At 35.0% G+C, this 14,249-nt stretch overlaps 1 protein-coding gene across 6 annotated transcripts in view; it reads left to right on the top strand.

Annotated features, from left to right (window-relative positions):
- Positions 1-14,249, top strand: part of MAGI2 (membrane associated guanylate kinase, WW and PDZ domain containing 2) — a 701,300-nt gene that overhangs the window by 165,034 nt on the left and 522,017 nt on the right. For all 6 annotated transcript variants that reach the window (XM_020984495.2, XM_078154538.1, XM_078154537.1 and 3 more), the window contains exon 4: positions 4,746-4,825. In XM_020984495.2, the coding sequence (XP_020840154.2) occupies positions 4,746-4,825 (80 nt within the window). The remainder of the gene's footprint in view (positions 1-4,745; positions 4,826-14,249) is intronic.

Here is a 14,249-nt window from a genome sequence, read left to right as displayed (position 1 = left end):
TATTTTTCTAGTCCTACTTTATTAGACATCAGTACATATGAGATTTCCCATGAGACAGCTTTCCCATAAGGTTCCCATAAAGAACCTTTTTTCTAGGTTCCTTACATTCACCTTTGTTTTTTCTTGGGGCACAGCACATTCCATTAAATTTATATATGGCAATTAGTTCAGGCATTCACTATTCAGTGCATACCTACTTTATTACAAATAGTTCATCCTTTTTTTTTTTAATACTGTGACTGAAAGCATTACTATGATTGTTTTGGTATATATTGGACTTTCTGTTATTGACCTCCTTGCAGTGTTTGCCTAAGAGCAGGATTACAGGATCAAAATCCTGGGTCAAAAGTGATACACATGTCTGTGACTTTTCTTGAATAATTCCAAATTGTTTTTCAAAATGGTTAGAACAATCTACAGCTCTTCCGTCAATATATTGGCAAGCCTTTCTTCCCCAAGGCCCTCCAATGTTAACTTTGTCCATCTTTTATCATCTTTACCAGTTTACTGTGTATGAGGTATTGAAACCTTAGTTCTTTTCATTTTTATTCCTCTTGTTCATGATTTCAAGATTTTCTTATTACTTCATTGTTGACAGTTTAAATTTTTTCTTTTGAAAACTCTTCATATTCTTTGACCACGTATCCACTGGGGATCTACTGCTCTTTCTACTGGATCATATTCTCTCCTCTGAAACTTTCTTCTATAATTTTCATTTTAAAAAAAAAAACGACCTCTTACAAGCTTTATTATGATATCATTGGTGCTAATTGTGTTCCAAAATTCTTGGAAAGTATTCTTCCATTTCCCACCTGGAATAAGAAAATAGCTCCTTAGTACATTCATGCTATAGAAATTGTGTTTGTATAGCTGCTTCAGGAGCTGAAATTGGAATACAAGATTATAACCTTAGCATCTTATTTTCCTGTCACTTATATACATCCCACTCAACTTGCTTAGTTGTGGAAAATTTCTGTCATGCATTGGGGGCTATATACAAGCGATGCAAATGGAAGAAATCTGTCCCTTCCCAAAAGGAGGGAGGACAATGTGCTGTAACCAAAACGATCAAATTCTTCACATTGTTCCCTGCCTACATTTTAATATAGTCCTTCTTAAACTGAGTTGTTGGATTTCTTAAAGGTGGTGGCTGTGGTTGTTGTTGCTTTAAAAGAAGATAAAGACAAACTAATTCTACTGTCTCCCAACCACATTATAAATATCTCCTTTGTAATGTATCCTGAAAGAACATGCAAATTACAAGGGTGGTGAGAGCTGCAATTGAGAGATGGTCTTCTATGTCTCCACGAGTTGCTAAAGACAATTACTATAGGTAGCAACTGACCCCCCCCCATATTTCTTTTGGAAATGTTTCAGAAGATCATCTAAAGCAGTTGTGCTAAGACTTAATCTGTCAAACTGCATCAAACTGATAGACTGCTAATTATAGCTCATCCCCAAAAGCCCCTGATATTAAATGTCACATACAAACTTACAAAAGCTAGAAATTCGCAGTTCAATAGTAAAGTGTCCAATATTTTAGCACAATGAAGGTGCCACACAAAAATGGTAATTTGACACCCCGTGGTGTCTCAGTAATAGTCTATTAATACTGAATTGTGGATGCATTTACATTTATCTGAGATGCTTAGAAGGTATCTCCAGTGAAGTTAAGGGAAGGATGAGAAAAGAAGCTAGTTTAGGTGGAAAAAAAAAAAAAGGTTGGCCTCCCCCTTGTTAAGTGTTTCTGGCTTACATGAATCTCTATACTAAATTTTTATAGACATTTTGTTTCTAATTATAGTTGTGCCTAGAATAATGAAGGAGATGAGAAAATAAAGCCAATGCCTTAGTTATACTAGGGCAGGCAAGGAAGTTGAGGTTGGGCTAGTGCTCTAAGTATGTGTTTTGTCTTTTTTTCAGATTGGATATGCATACCTGTTCATACCTGTCCTTGTAAAACTAGATGGATAAATAAATAAATACCAAATGATTATAATAGACTGTAACATTGTTGAAGGCAGAGACTGTTTCATTTTTGTCCTTTGCCTTCCTTGTTTTCCAAACACTTAGCGTAGTACCCAGGACATAGCAAGTGATAAATCTTTATTGATTGACTGATTGACTTCATATTCCTGGTGCCTGGCAAAGTGTTTTACACACACACACACACACACACACACACACACACACACACACTCTCTCTCTCTCTCTCTCTCTCATGCACTCATCCATGCTTAATAAATGCTTTTTGATTTGTTGGCTAGTGAAAATATTCTAAGGAAGTTTCTTCTATATTGCTATTTAGACTGATTCAGTCTTCTGTAGGACAATTCCAAAAAGTTATGAGAAGCCCTTCATGAGCAATTGATTTTTGATTGCTATAAGATGAAGGAAAAAGTCCACAATGTAACTCCTGACACCCTACTTAGAGGATAAGAAATAAGGAGTGCTTCTCCAGGAGCTGTGAATAACACATCCTTCAGCTAAAGAGCATGAGCTTTCCCTTCTGTTTTAGTCTTCAAGCCCCATTAAGATATTATCTTGTGGAACATAGTAGGCGCTTAATAATTACTTGTTGGGTTGAGTTGACCAGTCTTTGGAGGCAGAAACTAGAATTCCCTGCCATATTTCATGGTATAAATGATGAAATTGAGCCCCAGAAAAAAGAAGGGACTTGCCCACAGCCATGTAACTAGCAAATGGTAATTAGTGAATGGCTGCAAAAGTCACATGGAGTTTGCTTCTGTTCTCCTTTGGCTCTGGAATCAGGGAGGGGCTACACAAAGCTAGATTTGGTGTCTTCTACAATGGTGGGATTTGAAGGTAATGGAAGTCCCCCAAACATCTTCCCCACTGGCATGCCATGCTGCTACCCTCCCCTTATTCACTTTGAAATTCTCTTCGTTAAGGTAAGAATCATCACTTTTAGAAGACTATCAAAATGCCCATTTCCTAGAAAGGGCTTCTTGTCTCGTAATGGAACAAAGGATTCAGAAAATTACTGAATCTCGAAGGTACAAAGAACCACAGGGGCCCTGTAGTCTAGCCTGTACCTGAACAGCAGCCCCTTCTACAACATCTCTGGCAAGCAGTCATCCAATCTCTGCTTGGACAATCTCATAAAGGAAAGCAGCCTATCTCCATTTAGAGTGATAAAGGACCTTCAACATCATCTAGTATAAGGTTCTTATTTTACACATCATGAAAGAAAAACTCAAGGGGATGAAATGACATGCCCAAGGTCATCTTTAAGTACCAGAGCCAAGATTCAAACCCAGACTATCTGACTCCCACTCTGGCACATGACCTGAAATTTGAACAATGGTTAATACCAGAGGGGAAAATTCCAATGGGAAAGAACATGGTGTCCAATCCTGAATAGTGACAAGTTTACTTCACAGTTTTTAGAGGAGAATTGAGGTCTTCCTGCCTTGAAAACTACCATTGTTCGCTTTTAGGTATTGTGGCTCTTTCTTCTACCCCACCAGCCAGATACAAGGATTGACAAACTATGTGTAAAAACCACTTGAACTTCATAGGCTATACAAAAAGCAGGTAACAGGTAAGATTTGGCTTTCAGGCTGTAGTTTGCCAACCCCTTAGTTAAAATATGGGTCTACAACTTTTTTTTTTCATGAGCTGCTATTGATTTCTTTGAAGTCTGTGTTGGAGGTTGAGAGAGCCATGGGGAGCAACTAAGTAAGAATCCACTGTAGACCTGTTGGTAGTCCTATAATAAAACTGGTAGAGACCTTGGAGGGTATCTAGTATAGCCCCCTTATTTTATAGATAAGTCAACTGAGGCCCAGGGAAATTATGGGACTTGCCCAAGGTTGCAAGTGACAAAGACTACATTCTCCACTTAGCAATCAAAGAGGTAAAGGTCATCATAAAACTAACAACAAGTAAGACAGTGACAACTTTGCATCTTCATAGGTGTTTGACTTATGTTTTATCTTTGAATGAAAATGTATAGTTACTTTTAGAAATGGTCTATTTGAAGGGAAGATTTTTTTTTAAATTCTGGTTAGAAGCTCTAGGCATTTTTGTTAACATTTTTTTAATTGTCAGAATACTTTCCTGAAGGCAGCTTCTACAAATTTAGAGGTTATTGAATTATTAATTCCTGAAAGCTATCTTCGAGGAATAACCAAATAAATATATCTTACTTATCCTGGTGACTGGTTTTAGAAATATTTAGAAGAAAAATAGCTAAAGGTTGGTTAACGAAATTGCTATTAATCATTATGGGAAAGAAAGCCGAATTCACAAGAACATGCTCTAATTTACATCACTTTTGCTATGCTTTTGCCAGCACTGCTATTAAAGGGTAACAAACAAGTATTTATGAAAAGAGCAGGTTTGTGATTAAAATAATTCTTTTCCAAAACTCAGAAAACAGTACCGGAGTATGCGAACTGTGCGCTTCCAACTGGAGAACCCTGTATTTGTAATAAATTCCTTTTGCTCTGGATGAGTTCTGCATTTTCAATGAGGTTAACTTGGCAACATTCTAGTTGATTTTAATAAAAATAGCTGCTTTGAGGACAGGGAGCTGAGGTTGCCAAATTTACAGCTGCCTTGCACAATTACTCTTACACCTCCTTCAGGGCTACTTAGAACCAGTAAGCAAATTAAGTGTATCGATTGCAATTTTTTTGGACTAACCTTTTTTTTTTAAAAGGAATAAACTTGATTCCTTTCAGTATGTGTCTGTTCAGAGTGATCTCTTTTCTTTTCAGCCATAACACAAAGACAACATCATGGCTGGATCCACGACTTGCGAAAAAGGCTAAACCTCCAGAAGAGTGCAAAGAAAATGGTAGGTTATTAAGGGTTTTTTTGCTGTTTCTGGAATGAATTTTTAAATTTTTGTCATTATTAAAAGCACACTTTACCTAAGAAGGGAGATCCTGTAGTTACTGTTGGGAGATAGATAAGAAACTCGGCATTTCAAGGATGCCATGTGGTTGGGCTTTTTCTCTCTGATGATACTGTGCTGAATATCACACCCGGGTGCTCTCTGTTAGTTGTGTTTGACTCCTGGACTGACTTCCCCACCTACCACGAAGGACTTTTGTTTGCAGTATGTCTCTCTGGGGACTCTGATCTTTGAATCGGAATGAGATATGGTGTGTGTGGAGAACCAGCATGTGTTTGGATTATGAATAGGATTTGATTTATTCTTAAAGGTATAGTACTTTACCTACCAGTAGTTTAAGAGTCAGCAATAGTAATAATTGTGTCTTTAAACGTGTTTAATCAGCAACTTATAAATGAGAAAATACCAGTCAATAATAATATAAGGCCAAACTTTTGGAAATATAACCCAAAAAATGATGAAATAGAAATAAGATTGGAAATATTTGAAATACGTTTTTTTTCAAAAAGTAGTGTTATACTTGTAGTTACAGCAATATAATAGACATTACTCTTTTTCAGATATCAACTTGATTTCTTTCTAAATTAAATGTTTAAATAAAAGTGCATGTTTCTGATTAGATCTATATTATGAATTAGAACTGAAATTCAGAGAAAATATATTTTCTTTATGTATACTATTGTATTTCCAAAAGTTTATTAGTGTATTGGTATTGCTTTTACTAAAAAGCAACTGTTTTGTGGATCTAAGGATAGTTTTCATCAGTTTTGAGTAATCGATGAATGTAGGCTTTGTTTATTTGATCAGCCAATTCTATTTTGCATAGATAAAAGACTAACACTGATGATATTTGTAATTATTCAAAATACTGGGTCACTTGTTTGTTATGGGGTCATTTCATACTTAGGGAAATATCTCTGCCTTTAAAGAATTCCATATTGTAAGAAACCTTTTCATTTTAGAAGTAATCAACTTTCTGAAAATCTAAATGAATTGTCCTGTGATTCCTCATGTTGTGTTGAATTTGTACATAATCAAGGATTATTAACGAATGAAAGAATGGTTATATATCTATTTGTGCATAAAGTTATATACAGATGCACTTATTTACATAAAAGTAGATTTTTCCCCCCTAATGACATGATTTGGCTACTTGACGTTATGGACTTTTAAGAATGATTAGGCTTCATTTTGGTAATATAGTTGGATATGATGGTGTCATTTGTGATGGTGTGTAAATTCAAGTTACTGCAGCTGTTGTATCTAAGAGTTACTTGGATCATAGTTAGTGATTATTAGTTTTTCCTTATAACACTAATTAAATTATTTTATGGTCCATTGACATTAAACTCCTCAAATGTAGTTTATTGACTTTTGTCTGAGTTATTCATCTCATAATTTAAAGCTCTAGAGGTTAAACTTGAAGAAGATTCTGGAGAAAGATATGAACAGCAAGAATATTTGACATTCCTTAATAGATGGTTCTTAATTTTTCAATGGTTATACTAGCCTTCTCCCTCAGATAGTAGATACCTGATGCCAGCATTCTGTGTACCACATTGCGTAGCTAGAATCCTATAGCTTAGAATATAAAGCAATCCCCATTCATTGTTCCTATCTTGACTATTGTTTGCTTTTATTTTCCATAAAGCAAACAACTTTAGATTGTAAAGTATGTGCTTTATAAAAAAAAAAAACAAAAGGTCAACTGAAGGTAGCTGGAATCCTGTTAGACATAATTGAAATGAGGCTGAGAAGCTTTGTGGTACAATAGAAAGATACTTGGAATCAGAAAACACAGAGTCAAAATCTAGTTCTGTCACTTACTACCTGGAGGCTTATCTGGAAGTAAAATATAGGAAATTCAGCATTTTTCTGACCTAAAATTGTTACAGGTTATATATAGATAGATGTATAAGCGTGACTTTCTATATAATATCTTGGCAGCTAGGTGGATAGGGTACCATGCTTGAAGTCAGGAGACTCATCTCATGAGTTCAAATCTGGACTCAGACAATTACTAGCTTTGTGGGGAAGTCACTTAACCCTGTTTGTCTCAGTTCTTCATCTATAAAATGAACTAGAGAAGTGTCTTTGCCAAGAAAATCCTAAACAGGGTAATGAAAAGTTGGACATGACTAAAATGACTGAATAAGAACAAAAATATGTAAGCATATATAGTGTCACATATAAGTACGTATGTAATTATATAAGAATACATAAAATATATAGTCATATTTAATATTTTAGAAGGAGAAATACCATAACTATTGAGTTCTCATGAAATCCCTATGTACGTAATAAGAAACAGCAGATATCTATAGATCACAGTTTGGCAACTATCTAATATGCAGGGCAGAGAGATATAGTAAAAGAGGAATCAACTAACATAATCTATGTATAAACTTGTTGACCTTACAGGAAATGAGGTTGGGGACAAACATCCTTTTATGGCCACAAATTGGACTAATATAATACATAATGTTCTTGTGGTTACAATGGAGAGGGAAAGTATTAATGGCTCAACGTAACACAATGCCATTATTGCAAAAACACACATTATTAAAAAGTACTGACCATGGGTAAATAGTTTCACCTTTGTATAGAAATAGCCACACACATATTGCTATGTAAAGACATATACAACCTACTACCTGAATTACTACATTTTAAAAGTACCTATGGTACTTTGTTGTATCAGTTTGTGTCTGTACATTTTTTTGTTCAGGAGAAATATTTATACTTTAGAAAAATGGAACTGTCAAAAGTATTTGGCTTTATGAGTTTTATGAATGTCTTCATGTACGTGCTAGTCCCTGACTGTTAGCATATTTGTGTAATGGCTGCTTAGAGATGTCATGGAAATGTGAATGTCGCCATTTTTCAAAAGATAGATCTGGCTGGCAAGACCACGTTAGGCCTCCATTCTCATGAGAATTCTACATTTTAATTTTAGTTTTGATTTGCTTTATTCTGAGATCCTCCAGCATCAAAACCATTCCTGGGTCAACTGAACCCAATCCACTCTTCTTTCTAGGGACAGTCCGACAAGTAGCCAGCAGACTAGAAACATTCAAAGCCTCCGTCTCTATTAAAATCCACATAGAGCCACACCTTTCATCATACTCCATCTGTGAAACAGGTAGCACACACATATTGTGAAATTTGACCAAAACTGTCATACTAATTCAGTTTTCTTGATATTATTAAAATCTTACATATTTTTTTCCTTCCAAAATGCATGTTAATGGGAAGGTAGGGCATAATGTGATAATAGATAAGTGGAAATTTGGGTTTTTCAAAGAAGGATGATTTTCTACTGAGTAGGACATGACTTTTATTGCATATTTAATTGGGTTTTGATTGTTTCCTAAGTTAATTCAATGAAACTGACAGTTAAATTAAGGGATAAATAGCTTCATTTTTGCAATTAAAATTATCTTTTTACACAGCATGGGGTATTAAGGTAGCTTTAGAGTAAGCCTTTATAAAGTGTCTTGGTGAGAGAATCTACTAGAATTTGAACCATGTTGAACTTGCTCTACTAATAGCAAAAACTACACCAGAAATTAGTTCTGTGGTTCATGGGCCAGCATTTATTGTTTTTCCCCTTAAAGAGTGGTTATGGTCTAGTTTCTTATTTAACTCTTCTTGCATATTAGCAATCCTAATTTCTCAAGAAGATTAAATATGGCCAAGGTAATTTCACATTTAAATAGCTTCGTTCTAATCTTTTAAGCTTGGTAACGTTGTATTTGTGAAGCACCTTGAAATTTCTCCATTAGGAAGAATAAAGTAGATGAGTCACAAATATTTAGCTATAGAAGTACTCTCAAAGAATCCACATTCATTTCTATTCTATTAGTTATTTACAAATAAAAGTTAATTTATAACAGTTTTTTTTAGTTTTCGTATTGGTTTTGGCTAACATGGCAAAATAATGTGTGAGTACACTGGTAAAGAGAAAGAAATTCCAGAGTTAAGCAATTCTTGATGGCCACCATAGGGATAACTCATATTGTAGTGGTTTTTGTCCCTATATTAGATTTTCTAGTATTTGGCAGTATTCATCCTGATTACTTAAACCCTGGTTCACCTCCTACTTCCAACTGATGAATATTCAGAGAAAGCAAAATAATTTAGAGTCATAGATATTCAGCTAAATTTAAGACTATAGATGTCCTCAATAAATTTTCACATTATTAACTAAAAATTCAAATATTAATCACTTTTGTACCATATTTTGTTATATTTATGACTCTGTTCTTTCAAGATAACTGTCATTCTCTCACTCTCACTCTCTTCCTCTTCCATCCCCTTTTTTCCCTCCCTCCTTTTCTTTTACTATATATATATATTTATTTTTCATTTGAAATTTCCATACAATATTTATATCTATCACCTTTTATTTGTGGTTTTCCACTAGACATTTTCTTCTCTAAAGCCACAAGAGGATCAAGAGGTCATTGGGCTCATTTCTCCATGCACAGTTACAAAACCTTAATTCTTTCCTTAAAGCAATTTTTGGTGGAATCAATCAGCTGTAGACAAAAATGTGAAGGCCAAAAAAAAGTAATAATATTTGAGGTAAAATGTTTTTTCAAGAACAGGTTTTAAGTATTTCCCCAGAATTGGGGGGGGGGGGTGTTTGAAGGATAAACCATATGGTTGTTCCACAGTTTCTCCTTTTTTTCTACTTCTTCATGTTTTTAAAATAAATTAGTTACTGTTCTTTTATTAGTAAACCATATCATGCAGTAACACATTTTATGTTTGTAAACTAATAAAGTATTTAAAGCTATACAGTGCATTAAAACATTGGATGTTTTTCCCATTTTCTCAGTGTTTTTCCTTTTCAAAATAGGACTTCCCAGTAGCTTCATAATTTCCATCTATGGTTTAACTTTAGTTCCATCCAGTCTTTCTGTTGGAGAAATTGCTGCACCTGGAGTGTACGTGTTAATTTTACAGCCACAGCACTGAGTTCAAATACTGCCTCTGACACTTATTAGCTGTGTGACTTGCCCATGCAAGTTGCTTAAGAGCTTGGAGTCTCAGTTTACTTATGTATAAAAGGGTCATAATTACACTTATTTTAGAGAATGCATGGGAAGAAAATACCTTGTAAATTGTAAAGCATAACACATATGTGAGTTATTACTTACTCTGTTGATGGCAGTCACAAAACATCTATGCTTTCCAACGGAGCTCCTGGCTTGGAAACTCCCTCCATCAGCTGACAGGAGATAATTCTTAGAAAGTTGCCTGAGGTACATAAAGGTTAAGGAACTTGGTCTGAGGTAAAATTGGCACGCAGACTTCCTTACTCAAAGCCCACAACGTATCTACTGGGATTCCTCTTGACATCAATAATAACTCCATATTAGTGGAATAGTGCAATAGGGCTTAAATATCTCTCAACCAGATAGGATATACAAAGCTCTATAAAATTAAAAACAAACAAACAAAAGCCGTAATTTGGTTATTTTTAATATTAGAAAAAATCTTTTCACAGTGGAAGCATCTGTAGACCCTCAATAAACAAGTAGATATTTAAAAGTTAATATGGCATAGAAGTTGGGAAAAACCACCTAGCTCATTTTCTTTTGTTGATTTGTTTCTTTCTGATTTCACTGTCTGTTCTAAGGTTTGCTAGTGGAAGCAGAGCTTCTACATCACAAAACAATGTTTGCAAACAAGCCGATGACCATAAAAAAACAAACAAACTGCTTTTACCAATTAGGAAAGAAAAAAAATCAGCTCTTACGACATAATGCAGTGCGTGATTGATGCCTAACCACTAAGCAGCCCAAAGTGCTTGTTATAATATGTGTTAAATGATGCTATTCTTGCTGCTCTAGTTAAGGATATGTCAGTGTTACCATTATAAACCCATGTTTTCAGGGAATTATATTTCCAATAGCTCGTGGTTTTATGTGTTTTTTGTGGGAACTCCTGAAGCTTAAAAATGTTCCTCTGTAAGAAAAAAAAAAAAGCAAACATTGCTTTTTTGTGGACTATCAGTTCATAGGGCAGAACAATGCCATTTGGTGTTTGGAGACAAAAGCCATATGAATAGATAAGGAGTTCAAATTGATGTAGGGCAGCTGTTCTTCCTAATCTGAGTCAGTATCCTTGTGAAATTGAAATTGATTAGATTCCTTAATGTAACTCTTAGCTAGAAAAGAAAAGGATGTCAATATAATATTCTTTCTGAGTTTTGATTCCTCAAACCAAATGGTAACATTTCATATTTATGAAATATTTTCTCCCAAAAGTGTTAATAATCTTCACCTGTTATCTTTCAAACTTTGCTCCATGCTTTCTTCTACTCTAACTGGTTTTTCCTTTTGAAATTCCCTGTATATTTCTAAGTCCTAACATAGACTACTTTTTAAATTTTATTTGTCTTTTCAGTCATTTCAATAGCTTTCCTGGAGGCCTTTCTTGGATGCCACTAGCCAAAGAATAGACTCCTTTTCTGATTATTTCTACTACTCAGTGTTTCATGATTTTGGGTTAAACATTTTTTTACATAGTTATTCTCTCAGTAAATACTGCAGACTCATTAATTTTTTATTTGTACATTCAACAAATATTGAATTCCTCTATTATGCATTAGCAGTGTTCCAAGCTCAGTAAAGGGCACAGAGATATATCACGCGTGGTCTCTGATCTCGTAAGATCACAGATTTATAGGTAAAAAGGGAATCTCAGAGTAAATTTTGCCTATTCCACTCATATTACAGGCAAGAGTAGTGGTATGAGAAAAAGCATGGAGTCAGGAATATGAATATTGAGTAAAGTGGGTAATTTGGATAGAGCAGAGACTTCATGTCAGGAAATATTAGAAAATAAGGTTGGAAAGGTAGATTTGTGTCCATTTCTGAGTAGTCTTTAATGTCAGTTTCTAGGATTTTATTTTATCAGAAGTTTGGAGCAAAAAAAGTATTTTTGGTCTAAGGAGTAGGCTAGGGGCAATCTGACACTTGACAAATACTTACTGGATGCCTACCATGTACCTAGCACAGTGAGAGATGCAAAAGAAAAGTAGGATTATATGGCAAGTTGAAGTTAGTGAACCTAGATGCAGAGATAAAAGCTAAGAAATTTCTCCCTGGGCTTCAGTTTGGTAATGCTAGAACAACTAGAGAAAGCATTAAACAAGAAAAAGTTGATAGGAGTTGATGGCTTTGACAATGATGATATTCTAGGGATGTCAGGAATAAAGGCCATTTTGGGGATAGGGAGATAATAACTTTAGTTTTAAATATATCCAAACTGAAGTAATAAGTTATATCCAAGTTTCAGTAGGCAAGTTCAACTCTGGAGAGAGGTCAGGGTTAGAGATACTTATTTGAAAGTCATCTACATAATAATGATGTCATGAAAGTGGATACATTCATGAAAGAAAGAAAGAAAGAAAGAAAGAAAGAAAGAAAGAAAGAAAGAAAGAAAGAAAGAAAGAGAAAGAAGGGAAGGAAGGAAGGGAGGGAAGGAAGGAAGGAAGGAAAATTTAAAGATAGCAGTGGCAATAAAGAATGAGACAAGAATGAATATCATATCAGATTGAAGATGAAAGAAGGAATTGGTTTTAAAATGACAATAAATAAAAATAAGAATGTAGAATTTAAAAGTTGAAAGCACAATGCTATTTATATAACACTTAAAATTCATTGTACAAAATGGCCTCCACTTTAAGTTTTTCAGTGACTTCTCTTCCTTTTCTCATATCCCAAGGAAATTTGCAAGTCTTAGTTCTTAGCTTTCTGCCCTTCATGTATCCTGGTCTTTCTGTCATTAAAACCCATATTAATACATTGTCTTTTTCATTTTTATGTAATTTACTCCATTTTTCTTTGGCATGCCTCAAACTCATATTTTTCTCTAATCTAATCTATTGTCTTTCTTTTTAATGGGGCTTGTACTTTCATTGGTCTAGAGAATTCCCAGTGAAGAAATTACTTCATCAAGTAGGGAGTTGTAGGGATCCCCTTGGGCCACTGAGAGGTCAAATGACTTAACCAGAGTCATTCGGCTAATATGTTAGAAGCAGTAACTGCACCCATACCTTCCCACTTCCAAGGCCACCTCCCTATCCATCACTTCATGCTATTTCCTATTTCAAACACCAGTATATAAATAAACATTCCTTTTCATGTTTCATAATAATGAACTAGAAAGTCTTCTTTTCTCCTTCATATCTTCCAAATTAGCTCAAGACTCAGTAAGATGTTATAATGGAAAGAGAATTGGAGTGGATGGCAGGAGACCTACATGGTAACCTCAATTCTGATACAGAAGAACCATGTGGCAAGCCAACAATAATTACCCTGCGTGTCACTCATTTGTAAAATGAAGCTTTTAGTATGGATGATTTTTAAAGCTAGTTCCAGTTCAGGGAGTGTTTATTTAAGTGTTGTTCTTGCCTTCCTGTTTAAGGTTCTACCTAATTTCCCTCCAAATCCACTCTATTACTTCTTTTCCTGTATATTGCCAAACTGCTCTTTGTGTTTTCTATTTTTTTACTCCTATTTTTTTTAAATGTTTGTATCCCTGTAACAAGAGGCAACATTGCATAGAGGATAAATAACTGGCCTAAGCCAGAAACACCTGGGTTCACGTCCCAATTCTAACTCATACTGGCTCTGTGACCCTAAGCACGTCATGCACCCTTTCGTTGCCGTTTGAAAAATCCCCAGATTGCATTAGGCCAAGCACAATGTGTGTATTACTGAGGAACAGATCCTCATTGGGTGGTATCAGGATACATTTGGTGTTCATTAAGTTCAAAAAAATGTAATTGTTTTTTAAAAGAAAGCACTGGCCCAAGTTGCCGTTCTTGATCTTGACTGAATGGCCCATAGCTGCCTGGTCTAGCCTCCAGCCATTACTGCCCATGGTCTCTGTGCCTGTTTGCTGTGATCTAGTTCTTTACATGTCTTCCATTGTTGCAATTCCAATCCATCACCCTGTAGTTAGTAAAAATTGTTCGGAGTAGTCTGAATGCGATATCAAACTGAGGATTCCCTATTGAATGTGTCAGGCAGACAGCAACATAGTGGATAGAGCATTAGACTTGGATTCAGGAAGACCTGTGTTCAAATATTGCATCAGACACCTATTGTGTAGACCTTAGGAAAGTCAATTAACTTCAGCCAGTCTCAGTTTCCCCATATTTGAAATGGGGATCTTAATAGCACCTACCTTACAAGGTTATTTTGAGGATCAAATAAAACAATGTATTTATAGTGCTTTGCAAACCTTAAAGCACTGTAAGAAACTTAACTGTTGTTGTTATTGGGTGATTTCTATTGTGTGATGTCTTTGGTACTCTCTTCTGAATAATTGAGTTATTAAGTAA

The sequence above is a fragment of the Phascolarctos cinereus genome, unplaced genomic scaffold (assembly GCF_003287225.1).
Source record: "Phascolarctos cinereus isolate Bilbo 61053 unplaced genomic scaffold, phaCin_HiC Scaffold_1;HRSCAF=81, whole genome shotgun sequence".
In the NCBI taxonomy this organism is placed as follows: domain Eukaryota; kingdom Metazoa; phylum Chordata; class Mammalia; order Diprotodontia; family Phascolarctidae; genus Phascolarctos; species Phascolarctos cinereus.
The sequence above is the reverse complement of the archived record's forward strand: the minus strand, read 5'-3'. Positions and strand labels throughout refer to the sequence as shown.